Genomic DNA, 18,999 nt, shown 5'->3' on the forward strand with positions numbered 1-18,999 from the left:
AGCGACTACAGAGAAGAGTTTGAAGTCTGCACCATTTTTGATACTGTAACCTGTCAGCTCCAATATCTGTAACATAATAAATATCCTTTTTTTGTTTTCAATAGATCCTGTATGATACAAAGTATATTTCTTAGGCCTTATTTAACTTGGATGTCATTTATCTTCCTAGTTAATACACATATGTATTTCGATAGCATTTTAACCTCTCGCTGTCATAAAGTAGCTATCTACAGAAAACTCTAGAGAACTTAGGCCCAAAATGTTTGTCGAATATGGAAGGTTCTAAAATAAATCTGTACTGGTGTTCCTGAATTATTGCTGACAATTTAACCTGTTACACTGTCCAGACACTTCTCCTCCACCTGACAGTTAGCTGTTGATGGCCCTCAGGGTCACACGCCCTCTACCTGACAGTTAGCTGTTGATGGCCCTCAGGGTCACATGACCTCTACCTGACAGTTAGCTGTTGATGGCCCTCAGGGTCACATGCCCTCTACCTGACAGTTAGCTGTTGATGGCCCTCAGGGTCACACGACCTCTACAATTTAATCTTTAACCTCTAAACTTGCACTGTACAGATATTCCTCCTCTACCTGACAGTTAGCTGTTGATGGCCCTCAGGGTCACACGACCTCTACAGTTTAATATTTAACCTCTAAACTTGCACTGTACAGATATTCCTCCTCTACCTAACAGTTAGCTGTTGATGGCCCTCAGGGTCACACGCCCTCTATGATTTAATCTGTAACCTCTAAACTTACACTGTACAGACATTCCTCCTCTACCTGACAGTTAGCCGTTGATGGCCCTCAGGGTCACACGCCCTCTAGAATTCAACCTTTAACCTCTAAACTTACACTGTACAGATATTCCTCCTCTACCAGACAGTTAGCTGTTGATGGCCCTCAGGGTCACACGCCCTCTATAATTTAATCTGTAACCTCTAAACTTACACTGTACAGATATTCCTCCTCTACCTGACAGTTAGCAGTTGATGGCCCTCAGGGTCACACGACCTCTAGTATTTAATCTTTAACCTCTAAACTCACACTGTACATATATTCCTCCTCTACCTGACAGTTAGCAGTTGATGGCCCTCAGGGTCACACGCCCTCTAGAATTCAACCTTTAACCTCTAAACTTACTCTGTACAGATATTCCTCCTCTACCTGACAGTTAGCAGTTGATGGCCCTCAGGGTCACACGCCCTCTAGAATTCAACCTTTAACCTCTAAACTTACCCTGTACAGATATTCCTCCTCTACCTGACAGTTAGCCGTTGATGGCCCTCAGGGTCACACGACCTCTAGTATTTAATCTTTAACCTCTAAACTTGCACTGTACAGATATTCCTCCTCTCCCTGACAGTTAGCTGTTGATGGCCCTCAGGGTCACACGACCTCTACGATTTAATCTTTAACCTCTAAACTTACACTGTACATATATTCCTCCTCTACCTGACAGTTAGCTGTTGATGGCCCTCAGGGTCACACGACCTCTAAGATTTAATCTGTAACCTCTAAACTTACACTGTACAGATATTCCTCCTCCACCTGACTTCAGGGTCACATGACCTCTAGTATTCAACCTTTAACATATCAACTTACCCTGTACAGATACTCCTCCTCTGCATGAGAAAGTTTGTTGTTGACTTCAGGGTCACATGACCTCTAGTATTCAGCCTTTAACATATCAACTTACCCTGTACAGGTACTCCTCCTCTGCATGAGACAGTTTGTTGTTGATAGCCCTCAGTGCCACCATTACCTCTGTTGCAGACAGCCAGCCTCGCTTTTCATCATCAACCTTGTCATTGTTTAAGAAAATGCAATGTATCAATACATTAAACATGTACCTCAACTTAAAGAAAATCCAGTCTCATCCCCAAACCGTTTATTTTCTCCTTTCGTACCATACAATACTTTCTGGAATATTGGCAATAAAGCATTTTACATAAGTATAATCAAACAAGCTAAATTTACCACACTGTGATTAAACTACTGGGCACCCACATCTCTGATGGGGTCCTCAAATAATGATCTATAAACAACACAACCTCATCAGGCTTTCTATGGATAAAAATGTGACGATAAAGTATCGTATACAAGCTTAAAATATGAATCTACACTAGGTTCGTGTGATTTTTAACATGAAAAGTGAAAAATAATTAAAATATATAGAAAACTTACGTTGTCAAAGGTGTGTTTAAACATCTCAACATTGGCTTTGTTGAAGATACAATACTTGGCCAGGAAACCATCTGTGAATGAGATATATTGTCATAAATATCCTTTTAATAATTTACCAGTTTTCATTAAACAGAAAAATATGAGTCATCAAAACTAGGCCCTTCTTCCTCCCCTTCCCTAGCTATGAGTCCATTGTATTACTTACAATCGTCAAAATTTGGCCCATCCTCTCCTCCGTCACTCCCCATATCCCCTTGTTGTTTCCTGGCCCTGGCTTTCTCCAACATCTCCATGTGTTTCTGCCGGCGTTGTTCTGCAAGTTCCTGTTTCCTCAGTTCCTCCTCGTAGGAAGAGTCCTTAGTAAATTGTCGCCGCTTTAACTTTTTCTCAAGTTTTTGGACAATGGGTGTGTGTATTGCTCGACGTCGTTTATCGCTGGTTTTCTGACTGGCTTTGTTGATGCTGTCTGGATCAGGTAGAGGTGGAGGGACATCAGTGGGCAGTGGAGGCACCTCGTCTACTTCTGTACAAACAAAACAATGGGACATATAACAAGGCCAAAGTCATGGGCCCTAAGGTCCCATCTTATTCTATTTTATTATGTTTTTTACATATGTGACGGTTTTGAATTTTTAGAGTAGGTCAAAGTCATTCATTTGGACAAGAAAAGCAGTAAAACTGGTGGATTGTATTCTCCCAAAAAGGTCACCAAGACTGAAAGAAAGTGTGACTTCAATGTGACCTTGACCTTGGGCATACAGATCTAAAAATGGTATGCAACACAATGCCTTTCTATCCTACATAAGGAGAAAACCTATGTAGTCAGGCAGGTGACCCCTATTGCGGCACAATTTTCACCCCGACGTGAGAAATCGTGCTAAACTTGCTGCGTTCGCAACACGACTTCTAATCCCAGCACGATTTCTTATCCAGGTGAAATATCGTGCAAAACATATGGGTATAGCTGACAGGATTTTATCACCCGAACTCTTTATCTCGATTGGGGTATCGTCTGATGTAGTTCATTTGGTGTTTTCTCTTTTTCGAAATCAACTTTGTTTTACAACAATGAAACAACTTTTTTTCTGCTTTTTAGCTCACCTGGCCCAAAGGGCCAAGTGAGCTTATCCCATGGCACAGCGTCCGTCATCCGTCAATTTTTTCCTTTAAAACGCTACTAGTCCTGAACGGCTCAGAGGATTTTGACCAAATTTGGTCTGAAGCATCATTGGCCAAACGGTTCTCAGTTTTGTATAAACGGAGGGTATGGTCCCCCTGGAGGCAGAGGGGCGGGGCCAAATAGGGGGAAAATAGATAATTTTTTAAAAATCTTCTTCTCAACCAATAGAAGGATTTTGACCAAATTTGTCCTAGAGCATCTTTGGACAAAGGAGACTCAAGTTTGTATAAACGTAGGGTGTGGCCCCTCTGGGGGCAGAGGGGAAGAGGGGCGGGGCCCAATAGGGGAAATAGAGGATTTTTTTGTCTCCTACTATACAATTGAAGGGATTTAAACCAAATGCAGTCTGAAGCATGATTAGGGACAAAAGAATAAATTTTGTATAAACTGAGGTGTGTGGGCCCTCTTCTAGGGGCATATGGGTGGGGCCCATTAGGGGAAATAGAGGAAAACATCAAAGATCCTTCTCCTTTTGTACCGATGAAGGGATTTTGACCAAATTTGGTCTGGAGCATCATTGGTCAAAGGGTTCTCAGTTTTGTATAAACGGAGGATATGGTCCCCCTGGGGGCAGAGGGGCGGGGCCAAATAGGGGGAAAACAGGTTAATTTTAAAAAATCTTCTTCTCAACCAATAGAAGGATTTTGACCAAATTTGTCCTTGAGCATCTTTGGACAAAGGAGACTCAAGTTTGTATAAACAGATGGTGTGGCCCCTCTGGGGGCAGAGGGGCGGGGCCCAATAGGGGATATAGAGGAAATTTTTTTCTCCTACTATACAAGTGAAGGGATTTAAACCAAATGCAGTCTGAAATTCTTTGGGGCAGATGAGTGGTTCCCATTAGGGGAAATAGAGGAAAATATTTAAGATCCTTCTCCTTCTGTACCGTTGAAGGGATTTTAACCAAACTTGTTCTAGAGAATCTTTGGCCAAAGGGAATTGAATATTTATAAAAGGAAGATGTGTCTGAAGCATGCTTAGGGGAAAAAAACTCAATTTGTTTAATCGTGCAGCACACATGCGAATACACACACTCACATACAATGCACTTGCGTGCACCTTCTTAAACATATTGATACACATTATGAAAAGTTCCTTTTTACAACCAGTAACATTTTCTATGTGACGTTTCGATGACTAGTGCGATATGTACACTGTCATCTTCATCCGACAAATGACTAGTGAAGCGTATGCACACAAAGGTGTAAAATGAGTATGAGTTGTCCACAAAAATCGATGTTGATTCGCCTACGCTGTAAGTGTATGTACAATAGTTATTATATATGTACCAAAATGACTCGATTCAGCTACGCTTTGTTTAATACTTGGTCGTAGATGTGCTAGAGTCTTTGAGCCCCCTCGTCTCGATTTAGATTTGGCCCACTGTGGCATATCCAGATGGCTACCTTTATCTGCCGCTTAAACAGATTGCTCTCTCTGTCCAAAACTTTGGAGCTATCCCAGTCAATCACATGATTTTTATGTGTGGCATGGTCTGTGATTGCCGATTTATTTATCTGGGACCCCGACTGCTTAACCCTTTATTACCTGACTTCTTGTGTCTATAGCCAAGTTGACCCTTAAGCCTTTATTACATGACTTCCTGTGTCTATAGCCAAGTGGACCCTTAACCCTTTATTACATGACTTCTTGTGTCTATAATCTAGTTGACCCTTGACCTTTATTACCCGACTTCCTGTGTCTATAGTCAAGTTGACCCTTGGTCTTTATTACCTGACGTCCTGTGTCTATAGTCTTGTTGACCCTTGACCTTTATAACCTGACTTCTTGTGTCTAGAGTCTAGTCGACCCTTGACCTTTATTACCTGACTTCTTGTGTCTATAGTCTAGTTGACCCTTAACCCTTCATTACCTGACTTCCTGTGTCTATAGCCTAGATGACCCTAGACCTTTATTACCTGACTTCCTGTCTTTGTCTCTAGTCTAGTTGACCCTTGACCTTTATTACCTGACTTTCTGTGTCTATAGTCTAGTTGACCATTAACCCTTCATTACCTGACTTCCTGTGTCTATAGTCTAGTTGACCATTAACCCTTTATTACCTGACTTCCTGTGTCTATAGCCTAGTTGACCCTAGACCTTTATTACCTGACTTCCTGTCTTTGTCTCTAGTCTAGTTGACCTTTATTACCTGACTACCTGTCCTTATCTCTAGTCTAGTTAACCTTTATTACCCGACTTCCTGTCTTTGTCTCTAGTCTAGTTGACCTTTATTACCTGACTTCCTGACTTTGTCTCTAGTCTAGTTGACCTTTATTACCTTACTTCCTGTCTTTGTCTCTAGTCTAGTTGACCTTTATTACCGGACTTCCTGTCTTTGTCTCTAGCCTAGTGTACCTTTATTACCTGACTTCCTGTCTTTGTCTCTAGTCTAGTTGACCTTTATTACCGGACTTCCTGTCTTTGTCTCTAGCCTAGTGTACCTTTATTACCTGACTTCCTGTCTTTGTCTCTAGTCTAGTTGACCTTTATTACCTTACTTCCTGTCTTTGTCTCTAGTCTAGTTGACCTTTATTACCGGACTTCCTGTCTTTGTCTCTAGCCTAGTGTACCTTTATTACCTGACTTCCTGTCTTTGTCTCTAGCCTAGTGTACCTTTATTACCTGATTTCCTGTCTTTGTCTCCAGCATCTGATGACTCATCAGCATCATCATCATCGCTGCCGTAGATCCATGAGGTTGCCCTCTTGTTTGGTAGTTGCTGTGCAGGTGACTCAACGGGGGAGTCAGCCTTCGCCCCAACCCGGCGTCGATCTGCTCGCTCCTTCTTTATGATGGAAAACCTGCGCTTTCCACTTGGTGACTGAAGGATATAAATAAATTGAGAATGTGACAATATCTGGTCGATCCTATCTTGGTATAAAATATCCAGTTGAGACATAAGTTGTAGTCTTATGTTTGGCATCTATACATAACTTTATTGGTATGGACACACAACTATATATCTGTAGTATTCTGTACTATGCTACTGTAACCTTACATCCTAAGCATGTATGTTGGATAATAGTGAGGTTGATTACCTGTCCTCGTGAGGCAGGTCGGTCGTCTACAGTAAGAGACAGGGGTCCTGTGCGTGTGTCACCTACAGTAGGGATGACTTGTGTGACCAGCTTACTGTTGTCTTCTGTAACACATCAACACTTAATTCATACACAAAGAATACTTGACCAGCCACGTTACTTACTCATCCAAAGTCTGTAACTACAGCAGATGTCTGTAAAACTTAACACTATCACTCTGTAATACCATTACATTTAATATAATGTATAAAAGTAATACAAGCTATTCCTTTTAATAAAGTTGATTACAATAGCTAGGATACAGGTGATTATGATATGTTTATGATAAGAGTTTAGTGGTACATGGCTATAGTTAATATGGAGACGGATCTGTAATAAAACATTTTATTTCGTGGTAAATATAAATAAACATCCTTAACAATGCCTAACCTGTTTCTATCAGCATACTGTATACAGGATTCCCCTCTAATCTGACCCCCTGTATGATACAACCTAACCTCAGCTTTAGTAAATAGAACATTATTTTATATGACCCCCTGTATGGTACAACCTAACCTCAGCTTTACTAAATAGAACATTATTTTATATGACCCCCTGTATGATACAACCTAACCTCAGCTTCAGTAAATAGAACATTATCTTATATGACCCCCTGTATGATACAACCTAACCTCAGCTTTACTAAATAGAACATTATTTTATATGACCCCCTGTATGATACAACCTAACCTCAGCTTTACTAAATAGAACATTATCTTATATGACCTCCTGTATGATACAACATGACCTCAGCTTTACTAAATAGAACATTATCTTATATGACCCCCTGTTTGATACAACCTAACCTCAGCTTCAGTAAATAGAACATTATCTTATATGACCCCCTGTATGATACAACCTAACCTCAGCTTCAGTAAATAGAACATTATCTTATATGACCCCCTGTATGATACAACCTAACCTCAGCTTCAGTAAATAGAACATTATCTTATATGACCCCCTGTATGATACAACCTAACCTCAGCTTCAGTAAATAGAACATTATCTTATATGACCCCCTGTATGATACAACCTAACCTCAGCTTCAGTAAATAGAACATTATCTTATATGACCCCCTGTATGATACAACCTAACCTCAGCTTCAGTAAATAGAACATTATCTTATATGACCCCCTGTATGATACAACCTAACCTCAGCTTCAGTAAATAGAACATTATCTTATATGACCCCCTGTATGATACAACCTAACCTCAGCTTCAGTAAATAGAACATTATCTTATATGACCCCCTGTATGATACAACCTAACCTCAGCTTCAGTAAATAGAACATTATCTTATATGACCCCCTGTATGATACAACCTAACCTCAGCTTCAGTAAATAGAACATTATCTTATATGACCCCCTGTATGATACAACCTAACCTCAGCTTCAGTAAATAGAACATTATCTTATATGACCCCCTGTATGATACAACCTAACCTCAGCTTCAGTAAATAGAACATTATCTTATATGACCCCCTGTATGATACAACCTAACCTCAGCTTCAGTAAATAGAACATTATCTTATATGACCCCCTGTATGATACAACCTAACCTCAGCTTCAGTAAATAGAACATTATCTTATATGACCCCCTGTATGATACAACCTAACCTCAGCTTCAGTAAATAGAACATTATCTTATATGACCCCCTGTATGATACAACCTAACCTCAGCTTCAGTAAATAGAACATTATCTTATATGACCCCCTGTATGATACAACCTAACCTCAGCTTCAGTAAATAGAACATTATCTTATATGACCCCCTGTATGATACAACCTAACCTCAGCTTCAGTAAATAGAACATTATCTTATATGACCCCCTGTATGATACAACCTAACCTCAGCTTCAGTAAATAGAACATTATCTTATATGACCCCCTGTATGATACAACCTAACCTCAGCTTCAGTAAATAGAACATTATCTTATATGACCCCCTGTATGATACAACCTAACCTCAGCTTCAGTAAATAGAACATTATCTTATATGACCCCCTGTATGATACAACCTAACCTCAGCTTCAGTAAATAGAACATTATCTTATATGACCCCCTGTATGATACAACCTAACCTCAGCTTCAGTAAATAGAACATTATCTTATATGACCCCCTGTATGATACAACCTAACCTCAGCTTCAGTAAATAGAACATTATCTTATATGACCCCCTGTATGATACAACCTAACCTCAGCTTCAGTAAATAGAACATTATCTTATATGACCCCCTGTATGATACAACCTAACCTCAGCTTCAGTAAATAGAACATTATCTTATATGACCCCCTGTATGATACAACCTAACCTCAGCTTCAGTAAATAGAACATTATCTTATATGACCCCCTGTATGATACAACCTAACCTCAGCTTCAGTAAATAGAACATTATCTTATATGACCCCCTGTATGATACAACCTAACCTCAGCTTCAGTAAATAGAACATTATCTTATATGACCCCCTGTATGATACAACCTAACCTCAGCTTCAGTAAATAGAACATTATCTTATATGACCCCCTGTATGATACAACCTAACCTCAGCTTCAGTAAATAGAACATTATCTTATATGACCCCCTGTATGATACAACCTAACCTCAGCTTCAGTAAATAGAACATTATCTTATATGACCCCCTGTATGATACAACCTAACCTCAGCTTCAGTAAATAGAACATTATCTTATATGACCCCCTGTATGATACAACCTAACCTCAGCTTCAGTAAATAGAACATTATCTTATATGACCCCCTGTATGATACAACCTAACCTCAGCTTCAGTAAATAGAACATTATCTTATATGACCCCCTGTATGATACAACCTAACCTCAGCTTCAGTAAATAGAACATTATCTTATATGACCCCCTGTATGATACAACCTAACCTCAGCTTCAGTAAATAGAACATTATCTTATATGACCCCCTGTATGATACAACCTAACCTCAGCTTCAGTAAATAGAACATTATCTTATATGACCCCCTGTATGATACAACCTAACCTCAGCTTCAGTAAATAGAACATTATCTTATATGACCCCCTGTATGATACAACCTAACCTCAGCTTCAGTAAATAGAACATTATCTTATATGACCCCCTGTATGATACAACCTAACCTCAGCTTCAGTAAATAGAACATTATCTTATATGACCCCCTGTATGATACAACCTAACCTCAGCTTCAGTAAATAGAACATTATCTTATATGACCCCCTGTATGATACAACCTAACCTCAGCTTCAGTAAATAGAACATTATCTTATATGACCCCCTGTATGATACAACCTAACCTCAGCTTCAGTAAATAGAACATTATCTTATATGACCCCCTGTATGATACAACCTAACCTCAGCTTCAGTAAATAGAACATTATCTTATATGACCCCCTGTATGATACAACCTAACCTCAGCTTCAGTAAATAGAACATTATCTTATATGACCCCCTGTATGATACAACCTAACCTCAGCTTCAGTAAATAGAACATTATCTTATATGACCCCCTGTATGATACAACCTAACCTCAGCTTCAGTAAATAGAACATTATCTTATATGACCCCCTGTATGATACAACCTAACCTCAGCTTCAGTAAATAGAACATTATCTTATATGACCCCCTGTATGATACAACCTAACCTCAGCTTCAGTAAATAGAACATTATCTTATATGACCCCCTGTATGATACAACCTAACCTCAGCTTCAGTAAATAGAACATTATCTTATATGACCCCCTGTATGATACAACCTAACCTCAGCTTCAGTAAATAGAACATTATCTTATATGACCCCCTGTATGATACAACCTAACCTCAGCTTCAGTAAATAGAACATTATCTTATATGACCCCCTGTATGATACAACCTAACCTCAGCTTCAGTAAATAGAACATTATCTTATATGACCCCCTGTATGATACAACCTAACCTCAGCTTCAGTAAATAGAACATTATCTTATATGACCCCCTGTATGATACAACCTAACCTCAGCTTCAGTAAATAGAACATTATCTTATATGACCCCCTGTATGATACAACCTAACCTCAGCTTCAGTAAATAGAACATTATCTTATATGACCCCCTGTATGATACAACCTAACCTCAGCTTCAGTAAATAGAACATTATCTTATATGACCCCCTGTATGATACAACCTAACCTCAGCTTCAGTAAATAGAACATTATCTTATATGACCCCCTGTATGATACAACCTAACCTCAGCTTCAGTAAATAGAACATTATCTTATATGACCCCCTGTATGATACAACCTAACCTCAGCTTCAGTAAATAGAACATTATCTTATATGACCCCCTGTATGATACAACCTAACCTCAGCTTCAGTAAATAGAACATTATCTTATATGACCCCCTGTATGATACAACCTAACCTCAGCTTCAGTAAATAGAACATTATCTTATATGACCCCCTGTATGATACAACCTAACCTCAGCTTCAGTAAATAGAACATTATCTTATATGACCCCCTGTATGATACAACCTAACCTCAGCTTCAGTAAATAGAACATTATCTTATATGACCCCCTGTATGATACAACCTAACCTCAGCTTCAGTAAATAGAACATTATCTTATATGACCCCCTGTATGATACAACCTAACCTCAGCTTCAGTAAATAGAACATTATCTTATATGACCCCCTGTATGATACAACCTAACCTCAGCTTCAGTAAATAGAACATTATCTTATATGACCCCCTGTATGATACAACCTAACCTCAGCTTCAGTAAATAGAACATTATCTTATATGACCCCCTGTATGATACAACCTAACCTCAGCTTCAGTAAATAGAACATTATCTTATATGACCCCCTGTATGATACAACCTAACCTCAGCTTCAGTAAATAGAACATTATCTTATATGACCCCCTGTATGATACAACCTAACCTCAGCTTCAGTAAATAGAACATTATCTTATATGACCCCCTTTATGGTACAACCTAACCTCAGCTTCAGTAAATAGAACATTATCTTATATGACCCCCTGTATGGTACAACCTAACCTCAGCTTTACTAAATAGAACATTATCTGATATGATCCCCTGAATACAGAATCGCTAAACAGGAACAACCTTGAGCAACACCAATTCGCATGAAGGTAAAATCAGTTTCATGCTTGTTGGTTATTGTTTTGTTTTGATATCAAAAATAAAATAAAATACACAAAAATCAAATATCAAATACAAAATGTAGCTATGTTCCTTAATATTAAAAAACTGAAGAAAAATATAGTTGAAGAGCACATCAACCACAAATTTACTGAAAATACAAACATGACAAAAAGTAAAAATCAATACATTATTACATGCGTACAGTAAGTCAGAAACAACATCATATAACATCATTACATGTGTACAGTTAGTCAGAAACAAAATCATATAACATCATTACATGTACTTATTTATATCACAAACGAATCAATCAACAAACAAACAGGAAAGCTTGTAGGATAAAGTCACAATGTACACACCACAGCCACTACACACAAGCCTGGCTATATCAAAGATGCTGGAACACCACAAAACTACTGTATCTAGTTACACACAATCTCTCGCAGCCCGTAACTTGGTTCAGAGACTCCGGCCCAGTAAAACATAGCTCCTACCAGTTTCTAAGGTAGTAGGCCACCTTTCAGACTCCAGAAAGCCAAAAATATCACGAACCCATTGAAAACTCAATTCGAAATCGCACAAATGATTTCATTATATTGGTAGTTGTATGAAAAATGTGTTTTGAGTATGTTCATTGTGTGCTGGGTAGCGTTTACAAGTGTAATCAAACTCACCTCTAAACACATACAATAACATCTAATATTGTTCACTGGTCCTGATTACATGTTGTCTTTGACAAATCCATTTATATCTTTCTTATAATGCCAGTTGTTGACAAAGCCATGTAGATCTGTTTTAACTGTAGGACAATACCAGCTTTCACAGACAACAATCTCTATTGGTAGGGAGTGTAGTAGCAGGCTCCCGCCAGGGCCCGCTGTTCCCCATCCTCCTAGAGACGCGCCCAATACTACAGGACACAGACTTACCTAATCATTCTACATGACACAATTACACAAAAATAGTAGGAAAATGGTTTATAGGTTATAAGAATCAATTATCTTTTACACGTACCCCTATTGTGCCTCCCCAAACACAATACCCATAATTCTAAATGTAATTGAATTTCAGTTTCCTTCATTGCTCTAAAAACACCATACATCTAAATCATGTTTATCCAAATCACACAGCATTTGTAGGCTTTCAGTAAAGTACTAACTCTTCTCTAGCACTGACAAAGTCAAACAATGGAACAGATTTATAACTTACCTATAATTCATGTGGAAAAAATTATCTTCTTACCTCTACTATTTACATGTCAAATTTTATAAGCCAGCACAGGGAGCCCCGTGTCTTCAGATGAACTATGACCAAACATTCCTTTCTACAGAGTTTCTACGATTATTTAGCAATCATTACACTAAAACCTGATGTAAAGGACCACATTAAAATCACATCAACACCAAACAAAAATTACAACTTAATATTCAATTCTAATCTTTGTCAAAATCTTTAATTTTTAACCTAAAAACTAGTTAACTAGAGTAGAGTTTTTTACGTGTTATTTATACGTTCAATAGCAGTATGCCTCATTACCCATCAAGGAGATCACTGTCACCATAAACATAACAAAATTAGAAAATGGGTCACAGATTATTATTTACAGCTTATTAAAGTACAGAACTGTAAACTTTACAGACCATAATAGAAATGTGAACACCTGGTAAATTGATTTAACTCCATTTGAGTTCTCAGAATTCCAGTTAATAGGAGTTGTAAACAGTGAATATCCAAATAACACACTCAGGACGGGGATGACCGACATTTACCAACGTAGCTTGTGTAGTCAAACTTTGGTCGTAGAATTGAAATTATTTTGGTATTTGTACTTCTACTACAAACACACAGGTTGTTTGATAAATACCTTTTTTTAACCCACATTTAATGCTTTCATTGCAATATGTTTAAAAGAACTGCACAATGTGTCACATGACTAAGAGGTCAAACATACCAGTGTGGACAGACTGAAATCAAGTGTCAGGTGACTTAGAGGTCAAACATACCAGTGTGGACAGGCTGAAATTAAGTGTCAGGTGACTTAGAGGGGATACATACCAGTGTGGACAGACTGAAATTAAGGATCAGGTGACTTAGAGGTCAAACATACCAGTGTGGACATACTGAAATTAAGTATCAGGTGACTTAGAGGGCAAACATACCAGTGTGGACAGACTGAAATCAAGTGTCAGGTGACTTAGAGGTTAAACATTCCAGTGTGGACAGACTGAAATTAAGTATCAGGCGACTTAGAGGTCAAACATACCAGTGTGGACAGACTGAAATTAAGTGTCAGGTGACTTAGAGGTGATACATACCAGTGTGGACAGACTGAAATTAAGTATCAGGTGACTTAGAGGTCAAACATACCAGTGTGGACAGACTGAAATCAAGTATCAGGTGACTTAGAGGTCAAACATACCAGAGTGGACAGACTGAAATGATGTGTCATGTGACTTAGAGGTGAGACATACCAGTGTGGACAGACTGAAATTAAGTATCAGGTGATTTAGAGGTCAAACATACCAGTGTGGACAGACTGAAATGATGTGTCATGTGACTTAGAGGTGAGACATATCAGTGTGGACAGACTGAAATGATGTGTCATGTGACTTAGAGGAGAGACATACCAGTGTGGACAGACTGAAATGATGTGGCACATGACTTAGAGGTGAGACATACAATTAGGACAGACTGAAATGATGTGTCATGTGACTTAGAGGTTAGACATACCAGTGTGGACAGACTGAAATTAAGTATCAGGCGACTTAGAGGTCAAACATACCAGAGTGGACAGACTGTAATGATGTGTCATGTGACTTAGAGGTGAGACATACCAGTGTGGACAGACTGAAATGAAGTGTCACATGACTTAGAGGTGAGACATACCAGTGTGGACAGACAGTGTGGACAGACTGAAATTAAGTATCAGGTGATTTAGAGGTCAAACATGCCAGTGTGGACAGACTGAAATGATGTGTCATGTGACTTAGAGGAGAGACATACCAGTGTGGACAGATTGAAATGATGTGTCACATGACTTAGAGGTGAGACATACCAGTGTGGACAGACTGAAGTGATGTGTCACATGACTTAGAGGTGAGACATACCAGTGTGGACAGAGTGAAATGATGTGTCACATGACTTAGAGGTGAGAAATACAATTAGGACAGACTGAAATGATGTGTCATGTGACTTAGAGGTGAGACATACCAGTGTGGACAGACTGAAGTGATGTGTCACATGACTTAGAGGTGAGACATACCAGTGTGGACAGACTGAAATGAAGTGTCACATGACTTAGAGGTGAGACATACCAGTGTGGACAGACTGAAATGAAGTGTCACATGACTTAGAGGTGAGACATACCAGTGTGGACAGACTGAAATCAAGTGTCAGGTGACTTAGAGGTCAGACATACCAGTGTGGACAGACTGAAATCAAGTGTCAGGTGACTTAGAGGGCAAACATACCAGTGTGGACAGACTGAAATCAAGTGTCAGGTGACTTAGAGGTCAAACATACCAGAGTGGACAGACTGAAATGATGCGTCATGTGACTTAGAGGTGAGACATACCAGTGTGGACAGAGTGAAATGATGTGTCACATGACTTAGAGGTGAGACATACCAGTGTGGACAGACTGAAATGAAGTGTCACATGACTTAGAGGTGAGACATACCAGTGTGGACAGACTGAAGTGATGTGTCACATGACTTAGAGGTGAGACATACCAGTGTGGACAGACTGAAGTGATGTGTCACATGACTTAGAGGTGAGACATACCAGAGTGGACAGACTGAAATGATGTGTCACATGACTTAGAGGTGAGACATACAATTAGGACAGACTGAAATGATGTGTCATGTGACTTAGAGGTGAGACATATCAGTGTGGACAGACTGAAATTATGTGTCAGGTGACTTAGAAGTCAGACATACCAGTGTCGACAGACTGAAATTATGTGTCATGTGACTTAAAGGTGAGACATATCAGTGTGGACAGACTGAAATGATGTGTCATGTGACTTAGAGGTCAGACATATCAGTGTGGACAGACTGAAATTATGTGTCATGTGACTTAGAGGTGAGATATATCAGTGTGGACAGACTAAAATTATGTTTCATGTGACTTAGAGCTGAGACAAATCAGTGTGGACAGACCGAATTGATGTGTCAGGTGACTTAGAGGTCAGACATATCAGTGTGTCCCATTACTTGAAGGTTGTATACACACCAGTATGTACTGACAGTTACTGTCAAGACCTTGGTGTCACAGCTGTTCTTTATTTATATGTATTATTTAGTAGCCCCTGTATACTTGGAAGCATTTCACATTTAACAAGGACAGATAGCGTTTTCCATGCAACATATACTTTAGCAAGTTTCCAAGTTTTGGAAAGTTTATAAAAGTATGAGCAACAGCACAAATTTCTATTTTCTCAAGTATAAATTTTAGAAAAAAAGGAAGATAAAAATGTTCATGCATTATAACCTACAGCAAGTATCACACCACATATACAATACTGTACAACACAGGGGTATAGGTCAGGGATGCAGTCATGCCAAATGGCCAGGCAAACGCTTCAAATGAGAGTTACCTCCCCTCTCATGACCGGTCTGGAGGAATACCACTGGTTCAGGCTTGGCAAGACTCATGTCCATTTGGGGAAGTGGGAGACTATAAAGCTTAGCAGTTTTCTCCTCAGCAACTTTTGACCCTATTGGGGTCAACCCTGCACATCTATCTTTGGACTCAACTGGCATTTGAATTTTGACCTCTGCCACTTCTTCCTCTGGAAGTTTGGTGAGAAGCCTTGGTTGTTGTTTGACAATACTAGGTGGACTAGAGGAGGCAGACTGCGTGTGTTTGATGACGTCACTTATAACTGGGAGGGAGGGCTCTGATGGAAGTTAGGTCGATAAATGTCACAGAATACTTCTCAACACAAAATTTCATTATCATTTACATTAATTTGCATATTTAAAAGGAAAATCAAAAATATTCAAACAAATTGAAACATATATAACTCATGAGAAAAATTTAACAGATTTAACTTTCAAGAAATGCAGTGGCCTGTAAAAGATAAAATCATTGTTTAGCACACTCTGAAACAGAATGTGTTAATAATACTATAACATTACTAGAAAGGATAGAGGGTTAAAATTGCACAAATGAAAAGTTGTGTGTTGTACCTTGGCTGAGTTTGTTGTTAAGTTTGCTGCTGGACTTCCTGTCCAGTTTGTTGCGTGATGTTGATGTCCGACTAGTAGACTTACTGGCCTTGACCCTTGAGGAGGATGTTTTCAGCTGACTACTGCTGCTGCTTGAGACAGAGGCTGGAAGCAGAGGCATCATCACAACTGTACCTGATGTGTAGATACATATCTATCCTATCCAACTTACCTTCTACCGTATTAATCTTGAATATCTAGAGGTCAAACCTGTCCTTACATTAATATCAACTACAGTTTACTGACCTTGGAGAGCTAGAGGTCAAACCTGCACTTACATTTAATATCTAAAGCTCCTTCAGAAATTAATGAATTATAATCACTCGTCACCACAAAACTTCAACAAAATCATGTGTGTTTTACTGTGGGAAGATAAATCTCATTTCCCAACTAAGACATAAGCCACCATTGTTATTGTCAAGCAGAAAGCATTTTCTACTGTAAGTTACATTTTTCAGCTGTTCAAATTTACAGAAGCATTGTGACAATTTTCTACTGTAAGTTACATTTTCAGCTGTTCATATCTACAGAAGCATTGTGACAATTTTGTACTGTAAGTTACATTTTTCAGCTGTTCATATCTACAGAAGCATTGTGACAATTTTCTACTGTAAGTTACATTTTTCAGATGTTCATATCTACAGAAGCATTGTGACAATCTGTTTGTGTTTCTAATCTAAGTCCTCCTTCACTACTCACTCAATACTCAGCAAACATATATAATGAATTCTTGAATGATTGGTAATTAAAAAAAGTATACATACTGCAAAACCAATGTATGCTACTTCTAGAAGCCATGTACCTCCACCCATCAACATTTACACTGAAGGCATTACTTACCCGAACCTTTCTTGTTCTCTGAAAGAAAAGAAAGAAGCTACATGAGACTAAACTCTGTGGTATTGATTTAATGTAACCTATAGGGACATGTCTGAGGATGCCATGAGGAGTAGTTTTCACACCCCCAGTTGGTTAAGTAAATAGTTCTTTCTGGTCTGACATACCCATCCATATATAGAACAGTGTTTGATGTAACATGTTGCTTTAGTCTGACTCAAACCCTTCCAGCTATTGCTACATGAAGACATATAATATATAATCATCTGTTTGGAAGTTTACAATCAGCTGTATGATAACATGGTCGAGACCTGAAATTGATTTCATGAGATACTACACTGTGTACTTGTGTATGAACTCCAAATCCTGTGTCTGATGTAATACAAGGTCTCCACCAGTTGTTTAACTAGCAATTAATTCATCTCAGTTTGAAAAGTACACTAGCTGTCAATACTGACAGTGTCTAACAACAAATGAAATAGCCTAATCATCATAAAAAACTTAATGTGATAAATTTTGGATAGGGGACGAACCGGTTGAAGTAGCATCAGACAGGTAGTAAACTGTCATTGGGGGAAAAAAGAACGAAATGTCAATTTTAGTGTTTAAATGGGTGAGTTTGGACTAGGTTGTCTGTGACAGTAACAACAGAGACTAACAAGTATATAAGTACAATAGCAGCACTATACTTACTCTGTGGCGTGTTGGTAGGTGCACTAAGAAGTATTTTAACCCTCGACTTAAGTTACCCGATCTAACTCAGTGACAGTTACAGATTTTATTAGTCTATATGATACTCAGTATTTTAACCCTCGACTTAAGTTACCCGCTCTAACTCAGTGACAGTTATAGATTTTATTAGTCTATATGATACTCAGTATTTTAACCCTTGACTTTAGTTACCCGATCTCACTCAGTGACAGTTACAGATTTTATTAGTCTATATGATACTCAGTATTTTAACCCTCGACTTAAGTTACCCGATCTAACTCAGTGACAGTTATAGATTTTATTAGTCTATATGATACTCAGTATTTTAACCCTCGACTTTAGTTACCTGATCTCACTCAGTGACAGTTACAGATTTATTAGTCTATATGATACTCAGTATTTTAACCATCAACTTAAGTTACCCGATCTCGCTCAGTGAGTTATAGATTTTATTAGTCTATAGGATACTAAGTATGATACTCAGTATTTTAACCCTCGACTTTTAGTTACCCGATCTCACTCAGTTAGTTATAGATTTTATTAGTCTATAGGATACTAAGTATTTTAAACCTCGACTTTAGTTACCCGATCTCACTCAGTGACAGTTGATACTCAGTATTTTAA

At 38.6% G+C, this 18,999-nt stretch overlaps 1 protein-coding gene across 1 annotated transcript in view; it reads right to left on the reverse strand.

Moving 5' to 3' along the window:
• LOC110450171 overlaps positions 1–18,999 on the reverse strand; it is a 74,639-nt gene that overhangs the window by 1,390 nt on the left and 54,250 nt on the right. Inside the window, exons 10-18 of the mRNA XM_021497453.1 lie at positions 17,668–17,685; positions 16,789–16,932; positions 16,194–16,496; positions 6,411–6,514; positions 5,995–6,193; positions 2,395–2,712; positions 2,190–2,260; positions 1,702–1,806; positions 1–66 (exon numbers count right to left, since the gene is read on the reverse strand). The exon at positions 1–66 is cut by the window's left edge and continues 1 nt beyond it. Coding sequence (XP_021353128.1) covers positions 1–66; positions 1,702–1,806; positions 2,190–2,260; positions 2,395–2,712; positions 5,995–6,193; positions 6,411–6,514; positions 16,194–16,496; positions 16,789–16,932; positions 17,668–17,685 — 1,328 coding nt within the window. The remainder of the gene's footprint in view (positions 67–1,701; positions 1,807–2,189; positions 2,261–2,394; positions 2,713–5,994; positions 6,194–6,410; positions 6,515–16,193; positions 16,497–16,788; positions 16,933–17,667; positions 17,686–18,999) is intronic.

The sequence above is a fragment of the Mizuhopecten yessoensis genome, unplaced genomic scaffold (genome assembly GCF_002113885.1).
Source record: "Mizuhopecten yessoensis strain PY_sf001 unplaced genomic scaffold, ASM211388v2 scaffold5061, whole genome shotgun sequence".
Taxonomy (NCBI): domain Eukaryota; kingdom Metazoa; phylum Mollusca; class Bivalvia; order Pectinida; family Pectinidae; genus Mizuhopecten; species Mizuhopecten yessoensis.